The sequence below is a fragment of the Grampus griseus genome (assembly GCF_964374135.1).
Source record: "Grampus griseus genome assembly, chromosome: 20".
NCBI lineage: Eukaryota > Metazoa > Chordata > Mammalia > Artiodactyla > Delphinidae > Grampus > Grampus griseus.
Genome location: NC_139014.1, coordinates 25532869 through 25559390, shown reverse-complemented (window position 1 = coordinate 25559390; position 26522 = coordinate 25532869). Strand labels below are relative to the sequence as shown.

General features: G+C 48.4%; 2 protein-coding genes across 2 annotated transcripts; both read left to right on the top strand.

Annotated features, from left to right (window-relative positions):
• Positions 1-5135: 5135 nt before the first annotated feature.
• Positions 5136-11117, top strand: CCL5 (C-C motif chemokine ligand 5). Its single transcript, XM_082679375.1, has 3 exons — positions 5136-5258; positions 6632-6743; positions 10685-11117. Exons 1-3 carry the CDS (start codon positions 5183-5185, stop codon positions 10770-10772), a joined length of 276 nt encoding a protein of 91 aa, XP_082535501.1. The 5' UTR covers positions 5136-5182; the 3' UTR covers positions 10773-11117.
• Positions 11118-13729: 2612 nt separating this feature from the next.
• HEATR9 (HEAT repeat containing 9) lies at positions 13730-26292 on the top strand (the record flags this gene model as incomplete). The annotated part of the gene is made up of 15 exons (XM_082679430.1): positions 13730-13817; positions 14952-15001; positions 16592-16773; positions 17037-17163; positions 17390-17446; positions 17641-17697; positions 18385-18442; positions 18831-18961; positions 22624-22806; positions 23200-23292; positions 23381-23500; positions 24564-24637; positions 25113-25164; positions 25606-25692; positions 25918-26292. 15 exons carry the CDS (start codon positions 13730-13732, stop codon positions 26290-26292), a joined length of 1734 nt encoding a protein of 577 aa, XP_082535556.1.
• Between the last annotated feature and the right edge of the window lie 230 nt (positions 26293-26522).

Below are 26522 nucleotides of genomic sequence, written 5' to 3'. Positions count from 1 at the left end.
GGGCTGCCGTCCTCTGAATGTACGCACAGAGAAAGGGGAAGCCACTGACAAACACGCAGAGGAAAACAAAAACAAAAAACAGACTCCGAAGTGTGAGGAAGAGGCCCTGAAATCGTTTGCCCACCTTACCCACCCCCCCCCGCCCCCAGCAGTTTTGGAAGGATTGATGCTTCTGCCTGGGCCTCGCTCCCACAGCTGCCCCCCTCACCCCCGCCAGGATGTGTTGCAGTGGGCTCCTCCAGTCCCCCGAAGCAAGTGAGCACATCAGCAAACACACCGCCTGTGGTCTCCAGCTGCAGAAAACAAGTGGGGCGTACACAGCCCCTGAACTGTGTGGTGAAGGTGCGAAAGGCCGGGGAGGGGGGCCAAGCTGCAGCCCTCCAGCCTGACTGTGTTTGAACAGGAGAACGGTCGTCACAGTTGGTACCCTGACACAGTGAAATGTAGCAGGGGATGGGGAAGGGAAGGGAGGCACAGAATAGAATGACATAGGATGAACAAACCAGAGCTGGACCAAAAGGCAAGGGCAGGCTGTAGCAGGAAAAGTCTTGAAGAGGGGTTCAAATCCTGTTCCCACCTGGGCAGATCCCCTGAGCCTGCTGGGAGGCCTCCCCTTGCACCTTCACCCTGCCGCCCCCTACAGACCTCCGCCAGCACTAACGGAGCACCTACCCCAAGCAGGGCCCTGTAGGCACAAGGAAGCGGGAGACGGCCGCTCACTGGGACACGTGTTAACAAGGGCAGAGGAGGGACACAACCAGAGAGCAAATCTCCAATTTGTGAATGGAGAAAATTAAGGCTCATCAGGAGGAAATGACTTTGCCTCAGGCTTCTCCTGGGGCCCAGACTGGGATTCCTAGAGGATGGAGGGAATTTCCCTGCTTTGGACATTTTTTTTTTTAAGCAGCCAAAAAAGCCAGAGCGGCTCCCCACACAGTCATGGGGGGGAACTCCAGGTCAGAGCAAAGCTTCAGAATCCAGATCCGATGAGGTTTCGCTTTCTTTGTCTGCTTTCGGTTTTCCTAACGTCACAGTGGGAGGCTGAGCAGGCAGCCAGCTTCGCTTAGGAAATGAAAGAGGAAAAAGGAAGACTGGGCCAGGAGGGCAGGGGAGGAGCTGCAGTAGGCTGGGGCAGAGTGTGCGTCTGGCTTCAGTGCGGGATGTGCTAGGAAAAGGGGTGCAGGACAGAGGAAGGGTGATGAGAACCAGCCCTCTGAACTCCAGAGGCCCATCAGTGAGCCTGCTGGGTCTATGAACCTCTTCTATGCAAAAATTACATGTGTGAGGGTTTAGGTAGGTCTCCACATGTTTGTGGAAAGTGTTCACAGCTTTCATCAGGTTCTTAAAGGGCTCCATTCCCCAGAACAGGTTAGAATCAATCTCTCACTCGACAGATGAAGAAACTTAGTCCCAGAGAAAGTAAGCAACTTGCTCCAAGCCAGAATTAATAATACAGCTGGATTTTGAACCCAGGAGTCAGACGCTAGAGAGCCCATGAACTTAATCAAGATGCTGTAAGAAGTTATCAAGACTAAAGCAGCATTAATTTAGCATCTATCATGTCCAAGACATCTGTTGGAATGCAGGGGGAGAATACAAAAAACAAATAGAAAAAAAAGCATAGGACATTGTTACTGTGTTCAGGGAGTTAAGACAAGACCAGTGAAAAGTTGACTCACAGTAAAGGAGTATGTTTTCCCTTGTTCTGGGTGAGCTCTCCCCTCCCCACACACACAAACAGACACTCCAGAGGGCAGGTCTTTGGCTCACATGGTGTCCTCAGCGCCTAGAGGGCTGCCTGGGTCACAGCAATTCTCAGTGACAATTTGCGGAGGCAGCAAGGAATGATGGAGCGGTGTAGGCCAACCACACTGGCGGGATAGGGAGGACAGAGACAGCTTCATGACGTTTGCACCTCACCTGACGGTCTCCTAAGCACGTCCACTGTCATCACTTCCCTTGATCCTCTCGACCGCCAGTGTGGTGAGTCAGATGGGCAGGCGTTCCTGGTTTTCGGGAACACAGAATGCCAGGTAAATCATAATGACAGTTGCCATTCATTGGACACCCACCCTGTACCAGGTACTGTACTGTTTACACAGGTGCTCTGATTTCCTCATGGAATCAGTACTTTAGAGCCAGAGAATATACTGATTCCGTGAGTCTGAACTCTGATTTTGCACAGGAGAAAGTGAGTGGCAGAAATGGAATTACAGTCAGGTTCTTCTCTCTCCTCTGCACACCCATAATCCCCTGGAACCACCAAAAGGGAAGAAAAATACTCCTGATGTACCCACTGCCTATTCCTGCTTAGCAACCCTGTCATCCTACCCACTCCCTATTCCCACTACCATTTATACACAGACATGCACACACACTTACACACAGCAGAATCGTTCACTGGGATTTAAAGATGGGGATGAGGTTGGTCGTCTGTGGTTCCCTCAGCTCTGTCCTCAGCTCGTGTCCCAACTCAGCGTATTTGGTATCCAGAAAAGTACTTTCCTTTCTTCCTTAAAGAAGGAAACTGAGATCAAGGAAAGGCAACAGAAATAGAGCTCACAGGGAAAAACAGCCTTAGCAAACGTTTCAGGATTTCTCTAGATACAATGCAGTGTGGTAGGAAGCTAGGAACCAAGACAGACTTGGGTTCCATGTTGAATTCTTATCACTTTAGGAAATGTGACCTTAAGCAAGTCATTTAACCTCTCTAAGCCTCAACTGACCCACCTGCTTAAAAATAGTCTTCGTAATAGGGTTCACGAATCCACGTCAACTGGGGTCCGGGGTGGGTGGGTGGGGCTGTCTAGATTGCCGAAGAACCTACAGTATAGAATATCCTTAAAGGGACTGCCATTTTCTTACTCAATAATAACACAATAATAATAGCTAATGTTATTAAGTACTTAACAGTGTCAGGCATTGTACTTAAGAGCTTTCCAAGCGTGAGCACATTTATGGCAACTTAATTGTCTCAACAGCTGTGGGAGGGGCCACTGTTATTATCGCTGATTTATAGATGAGGAAACTGAGACCAGAGAGATGAAGTAACTTGTAGGAGGCCACCTGGCTTGTAAATGAAACACCAAAGCCCCTGCTCTTAACCACTAGGCAGCACAGCCTCCCACATGTTTGCTGACTAAGAGGATTACATGAAGGGAACAATTCAAACAGGCAGATCATTTTTGTATAGATGGCTGGATGTTTCTTAAGTGCTTACAATTTATTTCTTTAAATGAGATGGGCCATGGTTTCCAAAACTGTGCTTCTATTGGTAATTGTTTAACGAGTCAGGAGGGAATGAGAGGATTCTTATGACAAGTTGAGAACAGCACCTGGCACCTAGAGAGGATGAAGAACAGCTTAACTGCCTGAATGATGTGGGTCAGTGGAAAGAGCTTGAGCCTGGTCATCAGAATCACTTGGGTTCATAAATTGGTACAGTCACTAGGGAGAACAGTATGGAAGTTCCTTAAAAAACTGAAAATAGAGTTACCATACGATCCAGCAATCTCACTCCTGGGCATGTATCCAGAAAAGACAAAAACTCTAATTTGAAAAGATACACGCACTCTGTTGTTCATAACAGCACTATTTACAATAGCCAAGACATGGAAGTAACCTAAGTGTCCATCGACAGATGAATGGATAAAGATGTGGTATATATGCAATGGAATATTACTCAGACATAAGAAAGAATGAAATATTGTCATTTTGCAGCAATATGGATGGACCTAAAGATTATCATACTAAGTGCAGTTAAGTCAGACATCATAGATTATCACACTAAGTCAGAGAAAGATAAATACTATATGGTATCAATTATACGTGGAATCTAAAAAATGATACAAATGAACTTATTGACAAAACAGAAACAGACTGACAGACATAGAAAACAAATTTATGGTTACCAAAGGGAAAGGGCAGAGGGAGGGATAAATTAGGAGTTTGGGATTAACAGATACACACTACTATATATGAAATAGATAAACAACAAGGAACTACTGTATAGCACAGGGAACTATATTCAGTAGCTTGTAATAACCTACAATGGAAAAGAATCTGAAAAAGAATATGTATATATATAGATATATATGTATCTATACATATACATATATCTGAATCACTTTTCTGTATACCTAAAACTAACACAATTTGTAAGTCAACTATGGTTCAATTTCTTTTTTTAAGTCAATCTGAAAAAAAAAATACTTGGGTTCAAATCCCACTTATTGCTGTGTGACCTCGAGGACCTTAGTGACCTCTTCTGAGGCACGGTTTCCACTTCTATAAAGGGAGAATAATAACCATCCTGCGTCAAAGTCTTCGGGTGGAAGAAATGAGACAAGTTCTCCCCATTCTGGGTGATTCAGTCACCCTCAGCCACCAAGTTACATATGTGACGATAGCTAGCAAAAAACATCCTTGGTGTAAGATTACGTTTTTTTTTTAATTACGCTTTTTTAAATGCGTTTGCCTTTGTTACCGTCAACAGACACTTTTAGATAATTCAGAAGTCAACTTCAGCCCAACCCAGGCCAAACTGTCACTAATTCTGAATTATCCAAATAGGAATTGATGAAGATTGACTGTATCCAATTCTTTGGAATGGAGGAAGGACCTTGGCTCTAATCCAGACCACCACTTCATTCAGTTTCAAGGATGTCCCAACCATGAACCTTTTCATGGTGAGCAGTACTTAGTGGATCGAGCACTGCAGCGAGAGCCAGGGCACCTGGGCTCTGATCTCGTCGTACTGCCCTTCCTCCTGTCCCCAGGGAAGCAGCTTCCTGACCTCTGGGAGGACCCCCGCCCTGGCACACGAAGCTGAAGATGCCAGCAGAGGAAGAGATTTTTCCACCACCGCTGCTTGTGCTGGTTCTTCTCAAGGGCAAAGAGGGAAGTGATGAGCTCACTCTGGACTGGAGGGCAGTGAAGAGAGGAGCGAGGGAGAGAGAGAGACTCAAATTTCCGGAGGCTATTTCAGTTTTCTTTTCTGTTTTGTGCAATTTCACTTATGATATCAGCCAGTGTGTGGCTGCTCTTTTGGAAACTCCCCTAGTGAGGGCGCCCCCTCTGCTGGCCGGGCTCCCTATAAAGGGCCAGCCTGAGCTGCAGAGAATCCCTGCAGAGGATCCTGAGACAGCAGGTGGATCTCCCACAGCCTCTGCTCACAGCTACCATGAAGGTCTCCGCCGCCGCCCTCGCTGTCATCCTCGCCATGGCTGTCCTCTGCGCTCCTGCATCTGCCTCCCCATGTAAGTCCAGGTCCTGACCACCACACCCCCCGGGGTCCAACCCTTAGACTGGCCCAGATCTCGCCCTCTTTTCAACTGTAGCATTTATACCATCTGAACCCTATGACTTACATTCCCCTGTACTGCTTTACCCAGATGTCCAGTTGTCCCTGATAGATCTCAAAGCCACTTCATGGCAGGGACCCTCTGAACAACTTGTATGTGTCATCAAGGTCTACACCCCAAGCCCTACAGGTGCTCGCTGAGTGTGGACTGATGCTGGGGATACTAGCAGGCAGGGGCAGCTCGAGCTGACCTCCAAACATGACTAACTCATGTCTAGCAGCAGCAGGGTTTCTAAGAAGCTTCTAAGCACTTAAGTAAAACTCTCCTGGGACAGTCATATTCCCTCCATTTCACAGATGGAAAAAAATGGGACTTGATAAAGGATAACAAAATCTAATTAAATGCCCACTCTGGGTCAAGCATTGTGCTGATTGCTTTGCAAATATCATCTTATTTAATGCTCACATCTACTCTTTGAGTAGCTGTCCTCGACTTATAGAACCCCGGAGAGGTTAAGTAACTTGTCCAAGTTCACGCAACTAGGAAGTAAGGAAAGCAGTGTTCAAACCCAGCTCTGTTTGGCTCTGAAACACTACTACTCTGCTGGAAAATGGCAACTGACACTTCCCGGGGCCATCCTGAATTAACTGACCAACAAAAAGTCCTCCTTCTCTGTTCAGAGCCCTTCTCAGTATGCCTCAGCCAGAGGGTCCCAGGATAAAATATGCATCTTCAGGCCTCTCTTAGGGGTCCTGGCTCAGTCATGAAGTCTGAGTTTTGGAAGCCTCCCCGCAACCCACCCTAGGTCTCAAAGAAACCAAGTTCTGAACCCACTGAGGATCCTAGGAGAGCAAGAATAAGGGCAGAAGACCTAAGATAAGCCCGGACGAAACACAGGATGCCATCAGAGCCAAAGTTATGGGGTCGTGGTATAGAGGGAAGGCTCAAGGATTAGGTGAGGGAATCCCCACTCTGGCACTGTGTGTCCATGGCCAAGTGACTTTACCTCTCTGAGCCTCAGTTTCAGCCAAAGGAGGATAATAGTCTGTTCAAGATAAATCATATAGGGACTTCCCCGATGGTCCGGTGGCTAAGACTCCACGCTCCCAATGCCGGGGGCCCGGGTTTGATCCCTGGTCGCAACTAAGATTTCGCATGAGGCAATGAAGATCCCACGTGCTGCAACTAAGACCCGGCGCAGCCAAATAAATAGATAAATATTTTAAAAACAAAAAGCTTTTAAAAAGATAATTCATATAAAGCACCCAGCACAATACCCAGTGTGCACTGGCAATGAATCCAGGAGTCTTCTTTCTTCCCTCTCCCAGATGCCTCGGACACCACACCCTGCTGCTTTGCCTACCTCTCCCGCCCGCTGCCCCGCGCCCACCTCCGGGAATATTTCTACACCAGCAGCAAGTGCTCCATGGCAGCAGTCGTGTGAGTCTCAGCCCTGTGGAACCCTCCAGGGGGTGAGGGAGGGACACCTTTTGCCCCAGAGCCAGTCCCCCGGCCATGAGCCCTCAGAGATGGTGCCCCATCCACTCCCACCCATCCTCCGGCTGCTCAAACAGCCATGGTTCCTCCCTCTCTAGCTTCAGGTCCCCCAGCTATTGTGGAAAAAGGCTAGACAAGGTGTTCCTGAAGGATCCTCCCCACTCTGATGGGCTAGGTTAGGTCTCTGATCTTTACGGATGTGACTGTTTCTTGAACCTGGTCTGCCATGCCCCTGGGTGGAGAAGATCGACTCAGTCATCTCTTTCCAGTTAAGAACCCCGCAGTCCCTCATATCCGACACCCAATCAAATCCACCTGCAACTTCAAAAGGAGCTAAAGAGGAGAGGTCAGAGGTCAAGACCCTAGTTACAGTCAAGCGTGTTAAAAAAAAAGTTATTGATGAAGAAATAATGAAATGAGATTCTCCTTTAAATACGTAAGCTACCATATTTAGAAAAATAATAATCCTTGCTACCTAGGAAGTGCCTACTGTGTGTCAAATGTCTTACATGCATTATCTCTACATTTTATCATAACATCCCTGACAGGTATGCATAATTTTCTCCACGTTTCAGATAATGAAAGTGAGACCCAGAGAGGTTTGGTGACTTGCCCAAGGTTGTACAGTAAGTGAGGGAGGGATGGAGACTGTTTCTGGAGCCTCCTCTTTCTACTCTAGCAAGGTCATTAGTGATAGTGGCTTAAGAAGTTTAAGATGACAGAGGCTTAAAGAATGAAAATGGGGCAATCACGAAGTTTTCCATATAACGATGAAGTTTTTTAATCCAAAAATTTCTGTGACACTGGCAAAGTTACAGGTATTCAGATTTGGCCTTTGGTCCTGATGAATCTTTCGAAGTATAGCAATAATATTTAGCACTGCTGGGACTTCCCTGGCGGTCCAGTGGTTAAGACTCTGAGTGCGGGTTCCATCCCTGGTCAGGGAACTAAGATCCTACATGTCACGTGGCACAGCCAAAAGAAATGTAGCACTGCTAATTTTATCTCTGAAAACAAGTATTTTTCAAAAGGAAAAAAAATCCTTCTTTGAGCACCTATTATGGGCAGGCAGCGTGGAGTAAACCACCATCCCGGCCCTTCTGGGGCTCACAGTCTAAGACAGATGTAGCAATGACCAGGGCACCCTGCATAAGAAGTTACAAAAGGAAAAGAGGGAACACACCGCGATTCAGGGCTTAGCCAAGAGAAGGGATTTAGGCGAAGTCTGCTGCAAAAAGTGCTGTTTGACTTGGGATTGTACTGAGGGACAGGGTGTATGAGGCAGAGGGGATGTCGCCAAGACTCTCCTCTGGTTTTTGTAGAGTCTCCGTATAGGAAAGCACTGAGGGCCTTGAGTGTCAGCACAATGAAGCAAAAGTGTGAAATGAGCTGGAACGGGGAAAGTCTAGACAAGAGAGGTCCAGTGGAGAGGCTGCTGTTGTCCACATGAGTGGTACTGAGGCTGAACAGGACCTGAAGCGAAGGAGAGACGGGGTGAGGAAGCTTCTGAGGCGGAATCAGCAAGCCCTGGCAGGGGCTGTGAGGTCGGTAGCAAGGAAGAGAGAGGGGTTGAGTGTGATGCTGAGGTTTCAACCCAGACCTGGAGAAGGGTGAAGGTGGAGCCCCCTGAAGTCCTGAGGAAGAGCTGTTTAAAAAGGAAAGGACCGAGGTGCCAGCACAACAACTCTATGGAAAGTCCAGCAGGGAATGTACGATGAAGGGTTTGTAGCCGAGGAAAGGGTGCTGGGGCCGGAGATGTGACATTTTTTTATAGGAGGAAGGGGTCTCCCGATGTCACAGTGGCAGGAATACAGCAGTCTTGGCTGTTCCGGCTAGTCTGTCTTGATTAAAATCCCAGCTCTGCCAGTTAGTAGCTGCATGAGCTTGGGCCCGTCACTTAACCTCTCTGAGCCTCAATTTCTTCATCGGCAAAGTGCAGTAAAATAGAGGTATTTCCCTCACTGGGTCAAAGTGAGGATAATAAAAAGAAAGATAAAATTAGAATATTTCCTGGCACACAGTTAGGTGCCTGATAAGTTGTTAACTTATATCATCATCCTTCTCCCCCTCTAAATGTATTATTATATACATAGAAGTGACAAGTGAAACTTGAGGAGTGAATGCAAAACATTCAGTCACTAACTCATTCAATAAATATCCATTAAGCACCTACGGTGTGCCAGACCCAGGGCCAGAGACTTGAGGAAGCGCACAGGAGAGAAGGGCAGCCACGTTGAGCACACCTGCTCTCAAGGGGCAGGGGAAGGCGGAGGGAAGTCAGGCCAGGAGAGGCTCCCCACAGAGCGGGCAGGGAGAGAAGGCTTGGCAACAGGGGCTGCTAGCCAGTATCACATTCAGCAGGGAGCAGCAGCAGGAAGCCTGGGCAACCCTCCCCCCAGATGTCGGTTTCCTGGCCTTTCGACTTCCTGGCCTCAGGCCAAGGGGGCTGAGGAAAGAGGACAGTGAGTCTGCAGGATCTCCTGTATGACACCTGGCTTGCCGAGGGCAGGGTCTGCATCGGAAGCTCCCTCACCACCCCAAACAAGAAGACAAATACTAGGAGGCACCAGAGCCCAGTACACCCCTTCTGCTCCCTTTCTCTTCTCTGCACGCCAGGCAGGGGAGAAAGAGAGGTGGTCAGGTGGCTCTGAGTGAGGCTCAGAGAAGGGGAAGCAGCTTCCCTGAGAAAAAAAGCTCTCCGTGATAGAGCACGAAAAGGGGCCAAGAAATTCTCATTCTCATCAGATAACCTAAGCCTTCACTTTGTCTGGAAACATCTCAAAAAGGTGCAGGAAAGCATCCTGAAGGAGAAGCCAAAACGAGAATGGTCCACATAGGCAGGGCTAGCTTCACAGTAACACGTTAATGGGTAGCACTGCTGGCCAGGCCCAGGGTGTCCCTCAGAGAGAACCAGTCTCCCAGCAAACAGGTAAGGCAGGCAGCTGGACGTAGCCCATGATCCCCGGCCTGTGAGCCTTCCAACTTACACCATCAACACCTGTAGAGATAAGGCCTCCCGCCCTCACCGGCCTCCACATTCTGGCCGGTTAACTGGTAGAAGTGCTTTGACATCTGCCAGTATCGCAGGGTCCTCAACCTCTCCGAGCCACGGTGTCCAGTACCGGGACCTTTGGGCTCATGTTGCTCTGATCCACCCTAAGGCAGAGGTCCCGCAGCACCCCAATAACAACACACGCATGGTATTTTTCAAAACTAATTTATATATACTATCTCATCTGAGCTTCACAACAATTGTGCTAACTAGGAATTGTTTCTGTCCACATTTTAGAGGTAAACGTATAGACTCAGAGGCGCTAAGTGATGTGCCCAAGGTGATCTAACTAGTAAGTGGTGAAATCAAGACTCAAGTTCATGTCCTTCTTCTGTTCACCCAGGCACACACAGATGGGTTCCTCTGTCGAGTGTCTATGTGTGCCAGGCACTGTGTTATCTAAGGCCAGATCACACATTTGCTTCACCACCTCATCTCCCACTTACTCAGCCATGACTCAGTTCCTGGAAGACACCTCTTTTTCTCTGCATCTTCAGCACCCAGCACAGGGTCTGAAACAGGAAGTGCTGAGAAGTGGTTGACCAGCTCAAGCCTGGGCTCCTAGGGCCCCGTATCCCCTTAGATCTCCAGGCTGCATGTGTTTTTGCGGCTTGGGGGGCGGGGGGTTAAAATGCACACAGGACTGCTTCTAGCTTGGAGCCCTTTGACCCAACAGAAGAGAAAATGTTCTTTCCTTGAACGCCACCAATACAATCATATGGAGCTCCGAAACTAACCCACCCAGTATCATTTCCCCGCTGCCTCAATCCACCTCATCTCCAAAACTGGCGCTCCCAGCACTGACCAGGTCTCACCCTCTTCTCTTCCACAGTTTTATCACCAGAAAGAATCGCCAGGTGTGCGCCAACCCAGAGAAGAAATGGGTGAAGGAGTACATCAACGCTTTAGAGTTGAGCTAGGATAAAGGACGCCTTGAACCTGAACTTGTGCAAACTTTGCTTCTTGCTCTTGTCCTAACCAGCTTGGGAGGTTTCCCCCCAGTGCCCTCCTCCCACCCGCTCCTTGGAGGGCACAGATTCCACCACCCGCAGCAGCTGCTGTAAAAGCCTCCCAGGGCTCCTGGGGCTCTGCCTTGTGCACAGGAGGTCTCTAGGCTCCGAGCTTCAGAGCCCTCGCCCGGCCACCGCTCTGCAGCACCTCTGGAGGAGAAGGAGGGAGGGAGACTGGGCTCCTACTGTCATGCCCCATGACCAAAGCGCCCATCTCAGCCCCTCACTGGGAAGGGGTGACTGGCAAATGTAAGAAATCAGAGTTTCATTAAAATTCTCAATGCAATTACAAAGCAGGCTCCTGGTTTGACTTCCTGTCGGGAACCCCCCTTCCTCGTGAGCGTTAAGCACTGGATCCAGGGCTGGTCACATCTGGTGTCCATCCTGGATTTGGGGGTTGTGGCCCTATGCAGTGAGCAGGCCCCGGGGGCACAGGCTCTCTGAAAAGGGGCCTGGGCAGGACAGAGCAGGTAAAGGGACCAGAAGCTCATCCACTCTGAAGGGAGACAACAGTCACTACCTCCCAGCCCCGAGGCCCCGAGAGTTTCTCTCACTTCCCGCCACACACCTCCCTGCTTCCTCAGACCATGGTCGGCCCTTCTGCCTACTCTGCTGGCTTCCACTCTAGCCCACCCTACCCCTTACCGGCAGTGGGTTTCTTTGACACACCACTCGTGCCCCTGGAATGGGATTTCATGGCACTCCCAAAACACCTCAGTTCTTTCAAATAAAGAGAAGGAGGGATTTTGTTGTTTTCTACCACGGCACCAGCATTTTTCAGGTGGGAGTATTCCAACTTTCCCATCGATGTGTTCCTTCCCGTGAACCTGTCTTGGCAAATATATCCACATAATTAGAGCTGGCGTTAACTGCGCTATCACTCTGTGCCAGGCATTGTCAGCTCCCTACATCCACCATCCTTCATCTTCATAACCCTTTGGGGCAGGGAGTATTATTAACCCTGTTTACAGTGGGGGAAAACCCTTGGCAAGAGATGGAAATAACTTGCCCAAAGCCCCAAAGCAAAACAAAAACAAAAAACAAACAAACAAACCAAAAAAACAGGGGAGGTGGGGTGGAAGGTGGTACAATTAACATTTAGACGCACCAGGTCCAAAGTCCAATGCCAAAGCTGCTGCTTTTTTTTTTCCATCTTTAATCTGCAAAATTTCAAACCTAGTGAAATTTGCAAGAATACACCCATATACCCTTCATCTAGATTCAAATATTAACATTTAACCACATTTGCTTTATCTACGTGCATGTATGTGTGTGTGTATATACACACACACGTATATTATACAGATGGTTGGTATGTACATTTTTTTCTGAAATGAAAGTTGCAGATGTGATATCACTTCCCCCCAACAGTTTTAGTGTGTATCTCCTAATAACAAGGACATTCTGCGTAGCCACAGAATGAGTAGCATTTAACACTGACACGATATTATTTTCTAACATAGAGTCCATGATCAAATCCCCACAATTGTCCCAATTATGTCCTCTAGAGCTATTTTTTAAAATCCAGGCTCCAATGACAGGCACATATTGAATTTAGCTGTTGGGTCTTTTTAGTGTCCTTTAACAGACTTTCTTTGTCCTTAAGATATATTGATATTTTCTTCAGGAGTTCAGATGGGATTTTTGTAGAATATTTCCTAAGGTGGGTTTGCCTATTGTTTCCTCATACTTAGATTCAGAATGAACATTCTCGGCAGGAAAACCACATGGTGACGCTGTCTTTCTCAGTGCAGCACATCAGTTTATTGCAAGCGATGGTCCAGTCAGAGGACTTGGTGGCCTGTGTTTTCTCACTACAGCGAGCTGCCTGCTGTGTGCCAGGCACTATGCTAGGTGTCGAGGTTGCAGTGTAGCAATCACTGCAAGCAATGAAAGGAATTCTGTGTAGTACAAATGACATGAAACCTTCGACAGAAGCAGTGGCTCAGCAAGCACGAGGACTCTACGACAGTCAGCTGTTGGTGGCAATGGAAGCTGATGTACAGCTGATAGACTCTGAGATAAAATCTGTAAAGGGATGGCATTTCTACTTTTCAGTGTCAATATATGTGACTATCCACATTTGCATTTTTTTATTATTGCTGTTCTTATATATTTTAGTAATTCCAGAGTTTCTTTTATTTTTATTTTTTTTAGTTTTGGCAGTGCCTCACAGCATGTGGGCGGCATGTGGGATCTTAGCTCCCCAACCAGGGATTGAACCCAGGCCCCCTTCAGTGGAAGTGCTGAGTCTTAACCACTGGATCGCCAAGGAAATCCCCACATATTTTTTAAAACTCAGATTTTTTTTTTCTAAAATGAAATAAAATAAATGTGCTCAGTGATCAAAAGGAAAAAAAAGAGTTCCACCTCTTGCTGCCAAGGAGGGAGGCGTGTATATGAACAGGGCTTTCCCATTTTTTTTGCCATTTTCCTGATGACTAATCCTAAGGACAATCCCTGCTCCTAACATGGGCTACGTGAGCTTGAAGTTCACTAAACGCTTCGACTTTCCTTTTGAATTTATGCCTCACCACTGCCCCTCTACCTAGCCAGACAAGCATGGCTTTCCCACTTTTCAGATAAGGTAAGTGAAGCTCCCAGAGAGAGAGGGACTAGCTCAATCCACAGGCAAGTAGATGCCAAGTCTGGGACTCCAGAATGGAACCGGAGTGTTCTATTTACCTAGGCGATCTGGTTGCCCAGCACTTGGAGGCTTCCACCTCCAGAAGCCCAGACACCTCACTAGTCCCCCTTGTGCCACAGAGGACAGGTCTCCCTGAGCTGTGACCCTGCTCCCACAAGGGAGTAGTCCCTGTAGTCCCCTCCCCAACCCAGGTGCTCTCTGGTTCCCCCAGGAGAAGAGGATGGACTACGAAAAATCAGTCAACATCTCTGACATCAACAGGTCAATGTTCAAGTGCCCATGGCTGGAATATCCAGAAAGGACCAAAGGTGAGGCTGAAATGGACAGGAGTGGAGTCAGGGATAGGGACCTGAAAAGGAAAGCTCCCAGGCAGGGGTCTGGGTGATGTCAGCAGATCCGTGGGAAGAGGCAGGGCAGACCCTTGGATACTTTCAAGGCTCCCCACAGCCCTCAAGGTAAGTCTCCAGCGCCCTCTAAGATGGGATGTCTTTGTGTCTCCCCAGCTTCTGCCCCCTCATCTGCACCCCATGCTTACGACTCCAAGGTTTGCAGGTATTCCTCGTGCCCACTGCTCTTCCCCCTCATCTGTCTGGCTACCTCCTACTTGCTCTGAAGACTTGACTTGTGTATAATCTCCTCTGGGAAACCCTCCCTGCTCCTCCCAGCCAGGTTAGGGACCCCTCATCTGGACCACATGTGCCTTTATCCATCTTCACATTTGTTTCCCTCTGTTAATCACCAGTAAACAGTTCTGTCTCACCAGCTAGACCAGTGGTTCCCAAAGTATGTTCCCAGGACCAGCAGCATCAGTATCTTGTTAGAAAAGCAAATTCTCAGACCACACCCCAGACTTACTGAATCAACACTCTGGGGATGAATCTTCATCTGGGGATAGGGAAATCTGTGTTTTAACAAGCTCTCCAGTTCTTTCTAATGCACACTCAAGTTTGAGAACCACTGAATGAGACCAGTGGTTTTCACCATTAGCTGCACATTAGAATCCTCAGGGGAGCTTTCTAAAATGCCTGGGCCCCTTCCTCAGAGAATCTGATTCAGTTAGTCTGATGTAGGACTCAGGCATGTTAAAAATTCCCTCAAATAATTCTAATACCCAGCCAGGGTTGAGAACCACTCTGCTAGACCAGTGTTTCTCCAATTTCAACGTGCATAGGAATCCTGCTCAAATGAAGATCCTGACTCAGTAGGTCTGGGGTGGAGCCTGGGGCTCTGCATTTCTGAGAAGCTCCCAGGCTATGGCAATCTTACTGTTCCACAGACCAAGATACCAGGAAAGTATGAGTCCCTGAACAACAGGAATTATGCCTTATTTACCTCCCAGTGCCTGATACAGCGTTCATTAAATGCTAATGCTAAATAAATGAAAGACTGGAAGGATGACTCTTCAATCCACCCTTGTCATTGTCATCCCATTTGTACCATAGAACTCAGAAGAGCCACAGCTCCTGTTCTCCTGCCCTTGTCCTGCCACCAGGTAAGACCCCTAACTTCTGCCACCCTGGGAGCTTTGTTGAAGTAGGAGGGGCAGGAGGCTATCCTTTCCCATTAAGGCTAGTTCATAGAACCCTGACACTCACCCCTGGGGCTGCTACTAACTATGTGTGACCTTGGACAAGTCACTTTCCCTCCCTGAGCCTCAGGAGTATCCTCTGTCACAAGCCAACCCCTTCCCATCTCCCTTTATCAAGTTGCTATGAGACAATATCTGTAAGGCTTAGGCTATGCAGGCAGGGCTTAATAATGAGTCATTTTTATTAACACAGGGATCTTCCTCATTAGAGTTGCCAGATAAAATGGGATGCCTGATTAAATCTAAATTTCAGCTAAACAATGAATATTTTTTAGTATGAATATGTCCTAAATATTGCCTTCATTACCTGGAATCAAAATTCAACAGGACATCCCGTTTTTTATTTGCTTGGCTTTTACTAAATCTGACAACCCTACTCAGACTGAGTCAATGCCCCATTTTCTGAAGTCACGACAATCACCCGAGAACTCTTACGATGATCTTCTCAGTCACCACACTGGGAACCACTGGCTGAAGCCCCTCTTCCTTGTTGCTCAGAGATCTGTTGTAGAGACAGGAAGGCTTGAGAAGAGACAGGAATGAATCCTAGCCAAACCTTCCGAGAAAGCCCCTGACCCACCCAAAACCCCCCACTGCAACCAGAGCTACAGTTTCACAATTGTGTAAGAGATAGATTATTTGAAGAAATCCTGCTTTTCCAACCAAACTATTAAGTTCCGTGAGGGCAGGGCTGATAACTGTATCCCCAGCACCTAGTGCTTGGCACATGGTAAGTGCTCACTAAGTATCTGTTGAATGCCTGAATGAAGGAGCTGTAGCCTGAATTTCCCCCCCCCCTTTACTTCACATCTCCCTCGCCCCCTGCCTTTTCATCTCCTTGCCCAAAGCTTTTTCAAAGTACTCTGAGATGCTCAACTAACCAAACTGTGTACAGTTGTCCCTCAGTATCAGCAGGGGATTGGTTCCAGGACTCCTGCGGATACCAAAATCCATGTATATTCAAGTCTCTTGTATAACGTGGTGTGGTATCTGCATGTAACCTACACACATCCTCCCTAGATTACTTATAATACCTATTACAATGTAAATGGTATGTAAAGAGTTGCTGGGTACGTGGCAAATTCAAGTTTTGTTTTTTGGAACTTCCTGGAATTTTTATTTTCCAAATACTTTTGATCTATGGTTGGTTGAATCGGTGGATGTGGAACCTGCGGATACAGAGGGCCAACTGTACTCAGATCAATTTGCAGATCAGCAATGGCTTCACCATCTTTATGTCATTTGTTCTTCACAACCACCCTGGGAGGGGTACAGAACAAGGATTATTAGCTCCAATTTGGAGAGGAGAAGACTGAGATCTTGGTGGGGTGAAGTAACTTGCCCGAGTCACACAGTGGGTTAGGAGGTGGCTGTGACTTCAGCTCAGATGACAAGGCTGAAGGGCTGTTTCCCTCGTCTAGTCCCTTCTCACCCTGGCCCTTTTCCTGGCTGAGGAATGCCCCCTGTGACTGCTCTGCCACTCACACCCCCCAGATGCCAAAGGAAGAGTTTCCCCCAAGTCCGGAGTGCTGGAGGCAGCACCCAAGCAAGCCAAACTCCGTACCTTACTGCTACTCCAAGCAGCCTGAGATCTACACGCACTGGCACACCCTGTATAATCAGCAAAAGGAACGGGAGGCCCAGAAGATACTGTGGAAAATGAGAGATCACCCTAGGTGTGTTGGGCCCCTTCCTGTTCTCCACGCCCTCCACATCTTCTAGGAAAGGAAGGAAAGAGAAGAAAGGGTTGGAGTGGGGCTGGGCGTGGTGCAAGTCAGCCTCCAGATCCCAGAGGAGACCCTGGGGTAGAAGGAGGCTCATCTTTCTTCCTCTGGTCTCACCTCTGAGCTGGGCTGAGGACCAGAGGCAGAGAAGAGTTTGTGAAGTAAGGAGGGAGGGAACAAGAGGACCAGGGCTGCCTGTGCAATTTCTCACACAGGTACCTCACAGAGGGTACCCTCATCCCAAAACTCCATCTCCCAATGAGCAAGCTGATTATAAAACCTCAGATGGAATCCAAGCCCTCAGACCCTACTGGGGACCCGCTGAAGTGGCAAAGATTAAAGGTCAGGGACCACGGCTCGGGGGAGAATGGGGAGACTCTCTTTCTGTGGGTGCCCTTACCTGGGGCTCACACCATCCTTCTGCCCTCTGTCCCTGCCTGCTGTCTGCAAGATGGAGGGAGAGGAGGAAAGGGGATTGGATTGGATGAGCTCCTTCCAGTTTGAAAGTATAGTTGTAGCACTCTATTTATCCCTTTCTTCCCTTCCACTGGCTCCCTTTGATGGGCAGGAACTCACAGAAAGCCTGAAATCTCCCAGAGAGGATGAGCAGCTCTATGCAGCACAGGTGAGAAGTGGCAAGGGTGGAGGGGCACGGTTACAGGTAGGAGTTGGCTGAGCTGAGGAGTAGAAAGATGCTTGAGGTGGAGGGCAAGGGTAGAGTGATGTTCCAAGAATAAACTCCAGCTGTGTCCAGAGGATGGAAATTCCCGGTGGTGGTGTCCAAGGTCTCTTCCCTTTCCTCTAACCCTGTTCCTGCAGGCTCTGGGGTGCCTGGGCGTCAGAGACAAGTTTATCACGGAAGCACTATGGCAGGTGGTGAGTCTGGGGCTGCACAGAGATCAGGAGAGGAGGAAACAGAGCCTGAGGTGTGTAGAGCATTGGCACATGGGCACTGACAAGGCTCGCCAGGCTCAAGGACTATGGGTCAGATGCAGGGAGGAGAGAGCTGCCTTGTGTGGCATGTCCCCATCTCATGCCCTTGGCTTCTTTAAAGGGCAGCCTGATCTAAAAGGATGGGGAAGGGGGAATCTGAAGATCCCCTTTGTCTAACAGGCAAGATGAGCAACTAAAAAGCTAGGAGAAAACTGGGACTGAATTCATTCTCTCCCTTAACTGAGTCAATGCCTGTGCCTATATGCCAATTTATAATGGGGGGTTCTGTGTTCTTACACAGAATCTCATTTAAATCTTCCAATATTAGGAATAGGTAGTAGTAGCTGCATTTTTCTAACGAGAAAATGAAAGCTCTGAGAGGCCAAGTGACTGGCCCAAGGCCATGTGGCTACCAGATACCAGAAAGGGATGTGAACTAAAGTCTTACTCCCAAGTTGTGTTCCTTCCATCGTACCATCCTGCCTGTACCCTGTGTTTGAGCATAAACAGGTCACTCTCTAGGCCTCGGTTTCCTCATTTGTAAAATGAAAAGTTAAGCTGAGATGATCCTGAAAGCTCTGACATTCCACCACCTTATGGCATGTTCCCACCCACTGCCTCTTAAATCAGGCCCAAACTGGCCCAGAGAAAGTGAAGTATGAGGCCTGTCAAACCCTGGCCATCCTGGGTGAGTATGTCCTCTCCCTGGGTGGGGAGAAGGGGGGAGGTGAGGAAGGAAGCAGTGCAGCCACACTGCCCTTTGGGGAAGGACAGAAGGGAGTGGACTGTACACTCACTGCAACCTAGCCATTGGCAGGGTCTGGGAATTGTCTGATGTACTGTTGGGCAGAGAGAGGAAGGTGGGGTGAAAAGCAAGAAGAGATTGGAGGGAGGGAGAGAACGGGCTCTGGGAACGGCCGTCATGCTCAGCCAGCTGCTCTAGTGTCTTGAGGGGACGGGCAACCCTGTGACCTAGTACTTGGAGCTTCTGTCTTGAAGGCACAGGGGTCAAATGGATTCTGGCAGAGAGGAGCAGCCCTGAGGCTCTGCCCTGACCTGAGGTCCTCCCCGTCCAGGTTGCCTGAATAAGCATGTGATCCAAGCTCTCATCAAGCAGCTGAAGGGGCAAAATGAGGGGCAAAGGATGGATACTCTGACAGCGCTACGGGTGGCTCTGAACTCCTGGGCTGCTGTCCCCAAAGACCAGGTGATTGGGAGGAGAGTCAGTCACTGGGGCGAGGTAAGACAAGGTAATTGATAGTGTTGGCAGGGGGTTAAGCCAGGGAGAAGGTAACGTAGCTCCTAGCTTTGATGGTGGAGGACGTTGTCCTTGTGGAGTCCCCTGCGGAACAGGTTCCCTGGACAGAGCATTGGCATAGCCACTTAACTGGTCATACAACCTCTGAAAAGCCAGCGTTCAGAGGTGTCATTTGTCCGTCTCTAAAATGGATAGAATAGTTATCTTATAGCATTGTTGAGAAGATTAAATGAGATAATATATGTAAAGCACCTAGTTCAATGCCTGTACTCTTTAAGTGATAATTCATCATCATTATTATCATCCTTAAAATAACCTATTAAAGGAAAACCTCTGCCAAAAGGGTACAGGGACCAAGAGAGTCTGCTGACACTACTCAAGACTTTTCCCCCTTAGGGTCCTCTTACTTTGACCCCATTGCTGCTCCACGTGAAACAGAATTCATCACTCATCCATTTACTCAACAAACATATATTAAACAGCTGTCGTGTGTGAGACACCATCCTAAGCCCTTGGGATATGTCAGCAAACCAAACAGGCAGAGATCCCGGCTTTCGTGGAGCTTACATTCTAGTGGGGGGGGACATGCAATAACCAAGAAATTTAACTATATAGTATGTTAGAGGTGACAAGTGCAATGGAAAAATTACGTAGCAAGGTGAGAGTGATCAGGAATGCTGAGTGGAGATGGGATGAGTTGCACTTTTAAACAGGGAGGACAAGGAAGGCCTCATTTGGAAGTTGTCATCCGAGCACAGACAAGAAGGCGAGGGGTAAGCCTTGCAGATATCTGAGAGAAGGCATCCCGGCAGAAGGATAAATCCAGGCAAAGGCCCCGAGGCAGGAGCACACTTGGCATGGTCAAGGAACAGCAAGGAGGCCATGTGAAGGAAGTGGAGTGGGAACAGAGAAACCAGGAGGAAATGAAGCTGGGTCAAAGATGTTAAAGGAGACTAGACCATATGTGGGCTTCTGGATGACTTTTAAGTACTTGAGCTTTTACTCTGAGTGGAATAGGTATTTGAGCAAAGCAGTAACATAATCTAACTTATGTTTCAAAAGGTTCACTCTTACTGCTATGCTGAAAAAAGATGGGCAGGGATGGGAGGCAAAAGTGGGAGCAGAGAGACCCGTTAGGGGCTGCTGAAGCAATCCTGGTAAGACACGATGGTGGCTTGGACCACGGTGGTTGCAGTGTGGTTGGTAAGAAGTTATTCAATTCTGGATACATTTTTAAAGCAAAACTCTGACAGGTTAAATGTGAGTTATAAAAGACAGTGAGGGGCACTTCCCTGGTGGCGCAGTGGTTGAGAATCCGCCTGCCAATGCAGGGGACACGGGTTCAAGCCCTGGTCCGGGAAGATCCCACGTGCCGTGGAGCAACTAAGTCCGTGCACCACAACTACTGAGCCTGCACTCTACAGCCTGCGAGCCACAACTACTGAAGGCTGCGTGCCACAGCTACTGAAGCCCATGCACCTAGAGCCCATGCTCCACAACAAGAGAAGCCACGACAATAAGAAGCCTGCACACCACAACGAAGAGTAGCCCCTGCTCACCTCAACTAGAGAAAGTCCGCGTGCAGCAACAATGACCCAACACAGCCAAAAATTTTAAAAATTAAAATTAAAAAAAGACAGTGAGGAAACAAGGATGAGGTCAAGGTTTTTGGCCTCGAAACTGAAAGGATGGAGTTGTTACCAACTAACATGGAGAAAGCTGCAGGTGGAACAGGCTTGGACGTACTATAATATCAAAAGCCCAATTTTGGACAAGTTATGTTTCAGATGTCTACCGGACCTCCAAGGGAGACAGCAAGTAAACAGTTAGATATACAGCTAGAGGAAGAAATCTATGAGTTGTCAGCATATAAGTAGCATTTAATGTCATTCACCTAGATGAGATCACTAAGAACCAAGAGTCAAGCCTTGGGGCACCCCAATGTTAAGCGGTCAGAGACAAGAGGAAGAATCAGTAAATACTGAGAAGTGGCCAATAGGTAGGAAGACAGACAAGAGTGCAGCATTCTGAAAATCAAGTGAAGAACATACATCAAGGAAAGGAGATAAATCAACCGTATCAAATAATACAAGGACTGAGAATCGATCCAATGGATTTAACAATGTGGGAATCATTGATTTTCTTAACAAGAACCATTGTGGGGACTTCTCTGGTGGTCCAGTGGCTAAGACTCCACACTCCCAATGCAGGGGGCCCGGGTTCAATCCCTCGTCAGGGAACTAGATCCCACATGCTGTAACTCAAGATCCCATGTGCTGCAACTGAAGATCCTGCATGCTGCAACTGAAGATTCCACATGCCACAACTAAAGATCCCACATGCCGCAACTAAGATCCCACAAACCGCAACTAAAAAGATTCCACATGCCACAGTGAAGATCCCGCATGCCACAACTAAGACCCGGTGCAGCCAAATAAATAAATAAATATTTTTTAAAAAGAACCATTCTGGTGGGAAGGTGGGAGTGAAGGCCTGAATAGGGTGGGTTTAAGAGAGGATGGGAGGAAAGAAGTTAGAGTTGGCAAGCATGGACAACTTTCCAAGTTTTGCTGAAAAGAGTTGTAGTCAGCAGCAGGGGTAAATACCAGAAAAAGGAAAAATAACAGCATGCTTCAATGCTGAGGTGTAATGACCCAGTCATTAGGAAAATCATCATTTTGAAGAGGGTGGGAAGAATTGTGCAGCAATGTTCTTGAGCAGATGAGAAGGGATGAGCTTGAACACATGAGTAGAGAGACTGACTTTAGATAGATGGTCATGGTCCATTATAACACGTGGAAAGGAAGAACATATGGGTGCAGGTGTTGAAAGTTGGATAGAAGTGGTGGTAAGTGTCTCTGGAACTTCTTTTCTAGTTGCTTTTATTTGCTCAGTAAAGTAGGAAGCAAGGTCATCAACTTAAGAGAATAGAGGAAGAAGTATTAGAGATTCCAGAGGGAAGAGAATGAATTAGAACGGTGGGAAAGAGAATTGCCCAGGGAAAAGCAGTCTAATCACTAGGCAGCATTAAGGATCTACACAAGGTCTGTGTTCATACATTTTAAGTGAGATTAGTCATCATAACTTTGTTTCCCGCCAGGAAGTGCAGGCGCAGCGTTGGTGGAGAGCTGAGTACAATGAAGCAAGAGGGGGTAAAGGAGTTGAGTGAGCAGGACCGTGGAACTGAAGCTGGGTAAAGAGGGAAGAAAGTGAGGAGCAGTGACAAGGTGATCAGTGAATCGTTAGGCTTTGTGGAGTCCAACAGTTGTTGACATCAGAGGAGAACCAGAAAGATGGGGGGAGGGGTCATAGAGAAGTTGCAGTAATGGGTAATGATAAAGTCTCTCTGTGGAATTAGGAATTAAGACGGCAGAAGTGTTAGAGAGTAACATTGATCCATCCACAAGAAAAGTCATAGAGAAATGAAAGGATGCGGCATAGGGGCAAGTAGATGACAGCAAAAACAAGGGAAGTGGGTAAAATAATCTCATGACGTGAGATTCACCTTAAGGAGGAGGGAGGATGGTCTGGAAGCAGTAATGAATTGCCTTCCTGACAAAGCCTGGCCGAAGACATAGTCCCACCACCCGTGTCCCTCATCTCCCTCTCAGAGGACTCAGATCGAGGATGGAGAGAAGCTGGTGCCTGTGCTGCAGATGCTGATAAAGAAGTCAGGGAACAAGGCAGCAGTGGAGGCGGCCCTGTGCTTGGGGTTCCTGAGGCCCTGTAGCAGCACAGCCCGAGAGTACCTGCTGCAGTGCCTGCACCAAGGGCCGAAGACCCAGCAGATGCAGGTGTGAGGGGCAGGAGGACGAGCTCCCTGGGGAGCACTGGGGAACCGCTGCTGACTGGTGGGGTCTGGACCCTGTCATCCTCATCCCAGAGAAAAGAAGCTCCCGCAAGGAGCACCACAGGGTCTCTGTGTGTTTTGTCAGTATGTATATACATATGAGTACAGGGTTGCATGGACGCTAAATGTATACATGTCCGTGTACATTCGATGTGTATGGGTGTTCATGCACGTATGTACATGTGTGTGCACATGAACTTACGCTCTCACTCACGAGGCCAAGAGGGAGGAGAAAGGACCCCACCTATTCCCTACAAGTTCTAGCCCTAGAGCCTGTTTGGCCATCCAGATGCCTCTTGGCCTGGTATACCCCAGCCCGCCCTGCCCACCTCCACAGGCACTCAGTATGCTGGTCAAGATAATGGGTGTGCACTCAGCCACGGTCATCAGGACCATCCTAGACCAGCTGTGCTATTCCAGTGTCCTTGAGGTAAGCTCTAGGGCTGCCTAGTACCCTGCCTTCTCCAGGACTAGGACAGGGAGTCTATCCTTCATGCCTTCCCCACCCCTGCCCTCAGCACCGTTTTGAAGCCAGCCAGATGCTCAAGACCATTGGGCTGGAACAGATCCAGGCACAGGGCCTGGAAGGACTCACGTTTGACCTGCTCAGGAGGAAGACGTATAATGAACCCTTCTTCGTAAGTGAGACCAAAACTCCCAAGTCCAGGCAGCTCATACCTGTCTCTCTACCTTTCTCTAAAGACCCCCCTGGCTTGGTTCTCACCACGCTGCCCCCCAAAGCATCACATTCACCCTAATGCAGCCCCTGTTTTCAAGCCACCTTGCCTTCATGCGGGCCGTTCTCTCAGCTTAAAATGCCCTGAGTCACCTCTCCCTCCTCTGCAAGGTGGAAAACTGCCGCATGCTTTCAGTCCCACTGGTAAGTAACTCATTTCTCCTTCTGCCTATTAAAATACGATTGTCCCTTTCAAGCCAGTCCAAACAACACCTCCTATGGGAAGCTTTCCCAGACCACCAACAACAGAATCACCCTGCCTTCCTCTGTGCTCCCTTGCTTTTATCTTTGTTATATCTTGCTACAAAACCAGCCACAGAACTGCTGAAGACATTTTTCTAAACTGTGAATCAGATTGCGGCTCACCTCTGCATAGAACTTCTCAAATGCCCCCCAAGCCCTCAGAAGGGCTTACACTGCCCTTCACCACCCAAGTCCTGCCTACCTCTCTAGCCCCACTACACTCCCGCTCAGAGCCACACACCAGCTGTGCCTAGGAACACCCCGTCCTGATTTATACCTATGGTCCCAGTGTAATTACTCAGAGTGCCCCACTCTGAAGAGTCCATTTGGTCACCTAGCTAAACTGAACTGTTTTCTGCTCCCTAACCTCTCTGTGCTCTCTCTTGCCTCCAGGCTTCTGTACATGCTCTCTCTGTTGCCCGGGAAATCTGCCCCCAGCCCTCTACCTGGTTAACTCATGTTCCATGTTCAGGTTTCAGCTGAGGCATCACTTCCTCCAGGAAGTCTTCCTGGTACCCAGACTGAGCTAGGAGACCCTCCTATTGCCCCTACACTTAGTTCAGGAGTGTGACTGACTGTTCCACTTGTCTGCTTTCCCCACCAGAGCATGAGCTCCTCGAGGCAAGGATCATATATGTAGCACAAAGTAAACATTCAATAAGGTTTGAGAAGCACTTAAGGGTACACCCCTGAATCCTTGTCTCACCTTAATCCCTCTTCAGGCTATGAGGCAGGCTGTTGCTGAAACTGTGGAAGAGCTCAAGATGAAGCCCACAATGATGAACTTGGTGGAGGCGTGAGTGGCTTGGGCTGGGAACTGCCAGGGCCAAATCCTAGGCTGTGAGAAGGGGACAGAGGGTCAGAGAGAGCTGAGAACCTACGGCCCATTCTCAGCTCGCACTTGCCTGTGCCCCTGGCCAAGTCACTCTTTGACCTCTGGGCTTTTCTTCATCTGTAAAAAGGGGCTGATAATACCTACCACTCAGGGTTGCTATAAAGCTCCGATTAAGATGAGGACATGAAAGGGACTTGTAAAAGGTAATGTTCTGGACAGATGTGAGTCCTGATCATCATTTAGTGCCCCCTGGAAAATTGTAGTACCTACCTTTCCCCTCCCAGCCCCTTTCCTCACCCAAGAAATAAGAAGCGGAAGTTAATAAAATTAACATCACACATCAGCTTTATGCCTGACTCACTCTGGACTGTAAGAAGCAGCCAGCCTTCCTGCCCTCCCCTTAACTGGACCACAACACACTCACTCCCTTCTCCAGGCAACTGATGAGCTCAAATGCCACTGCACGCCAGGAAGCAGTCATCTCTTTGGTAAGGCCAGCTCTGCTACTCTGACCAGATGTTTTGATGGCAGGGGGAGCAGGCAGTCCAGCAGTTACTGAAGGGAAGAAAGGGCTGTAAAGTTTGGGGAGGTTGTTTGCTTGCTTTTTTATTTTAGAATTCCAGCCCTATCAGGAGTTCAGGAAAAGATTTTCTTCAGGATTGGAGGTGGGTGGGATAAGGGACAGGAGAAGGGTGTGAGGGGCATTGCTTAGATATTACATGTAGAAACTATTTTGACTCTTCTGGTGAAAAAATTGTACTGGAACCCAATGAAGTGGCCCCAAAAGGCAAGGAAAGTGCTACCTCTGCTGCGAAGCCATATCTCCTCTCCAGGCACAGGGTCATTACAAGGGCACTAGAATGGAAGAGTGTAGACAGGGCATCTTCCTGGGGCCGGCTATTTAGGCGCCCTCATCCTGCCTCTGCCAGGGTGTCCTGGGGATCCGCAGCCCACAAGTGTTCCACCTGGTCCTAGACATGCTGGATGTGGAAAAGAGCCCGTCTGTGAAAAAGAGCGTAAGGCATCCCCGCCCACCTCTTCTCAACCCTTCCTCCAAGCCTCTCCCACCTATCCTCACGCCACGTGCTCTTTGTCAGAGGGGAGGAGAGGGGAATACGCCCGTAGACACTGTCCCCTTGACCTCATTCCCTGGGACCAGAAGGGCCTGTAGACAGAGCTCCCCCTCCCCTCCCAGCACTGGCCTGAAGTGAGCCAGCCACAGGGCCTTTGTTTCAATGCAGCTACAAGAAACATTAATTCTTTTGGCCTCGACTGATCCCTGGATCCAAAACAAGCTGAAGAACAAGGTTCTCTTTGTACATGAAGTGCCTAAGACCAGCATGAACGTAGAGTTCAAGAGGTTCCGGAAAGAGCCTGAGAAACCAGAAGAGTTAAATATCCAAGACGTTCAACTTGCACAGCTGAACCCCTTGTTTCTTACAAAGTCCAGTGCCACGTCAGACCAACAGAAGAAGTTAAATGCCCAGAAAGGGTCTGGTACCTCTGCCTTTCCATCCTGTTTCTCTAAACCACAAAAACACAAGTCACAGGCCACAGGGTCCTGGACACGAGGGATCAGGAAACAGCTCCGGATCCTTGCTGAGACCTCCAATTAGGTCAGTTCTTTTGGCTGAGTTCCCACTCTCTCTTTAAGGATGCTTCTCAGGCTCCCCTGAGAAAATAATCTATACTTATCTTCCAAGAATAAATGAGCATCACTCCACCTACCACTACTGTTCCCTTCCTCATGGGCTGCACTGAAACATAGGTCACCTCACTCCTGGCTGGTCACTCCCCTACTCAGCCACATGTCCTTTCCACGAGACAAGGCTGCTCTGGACAGCCA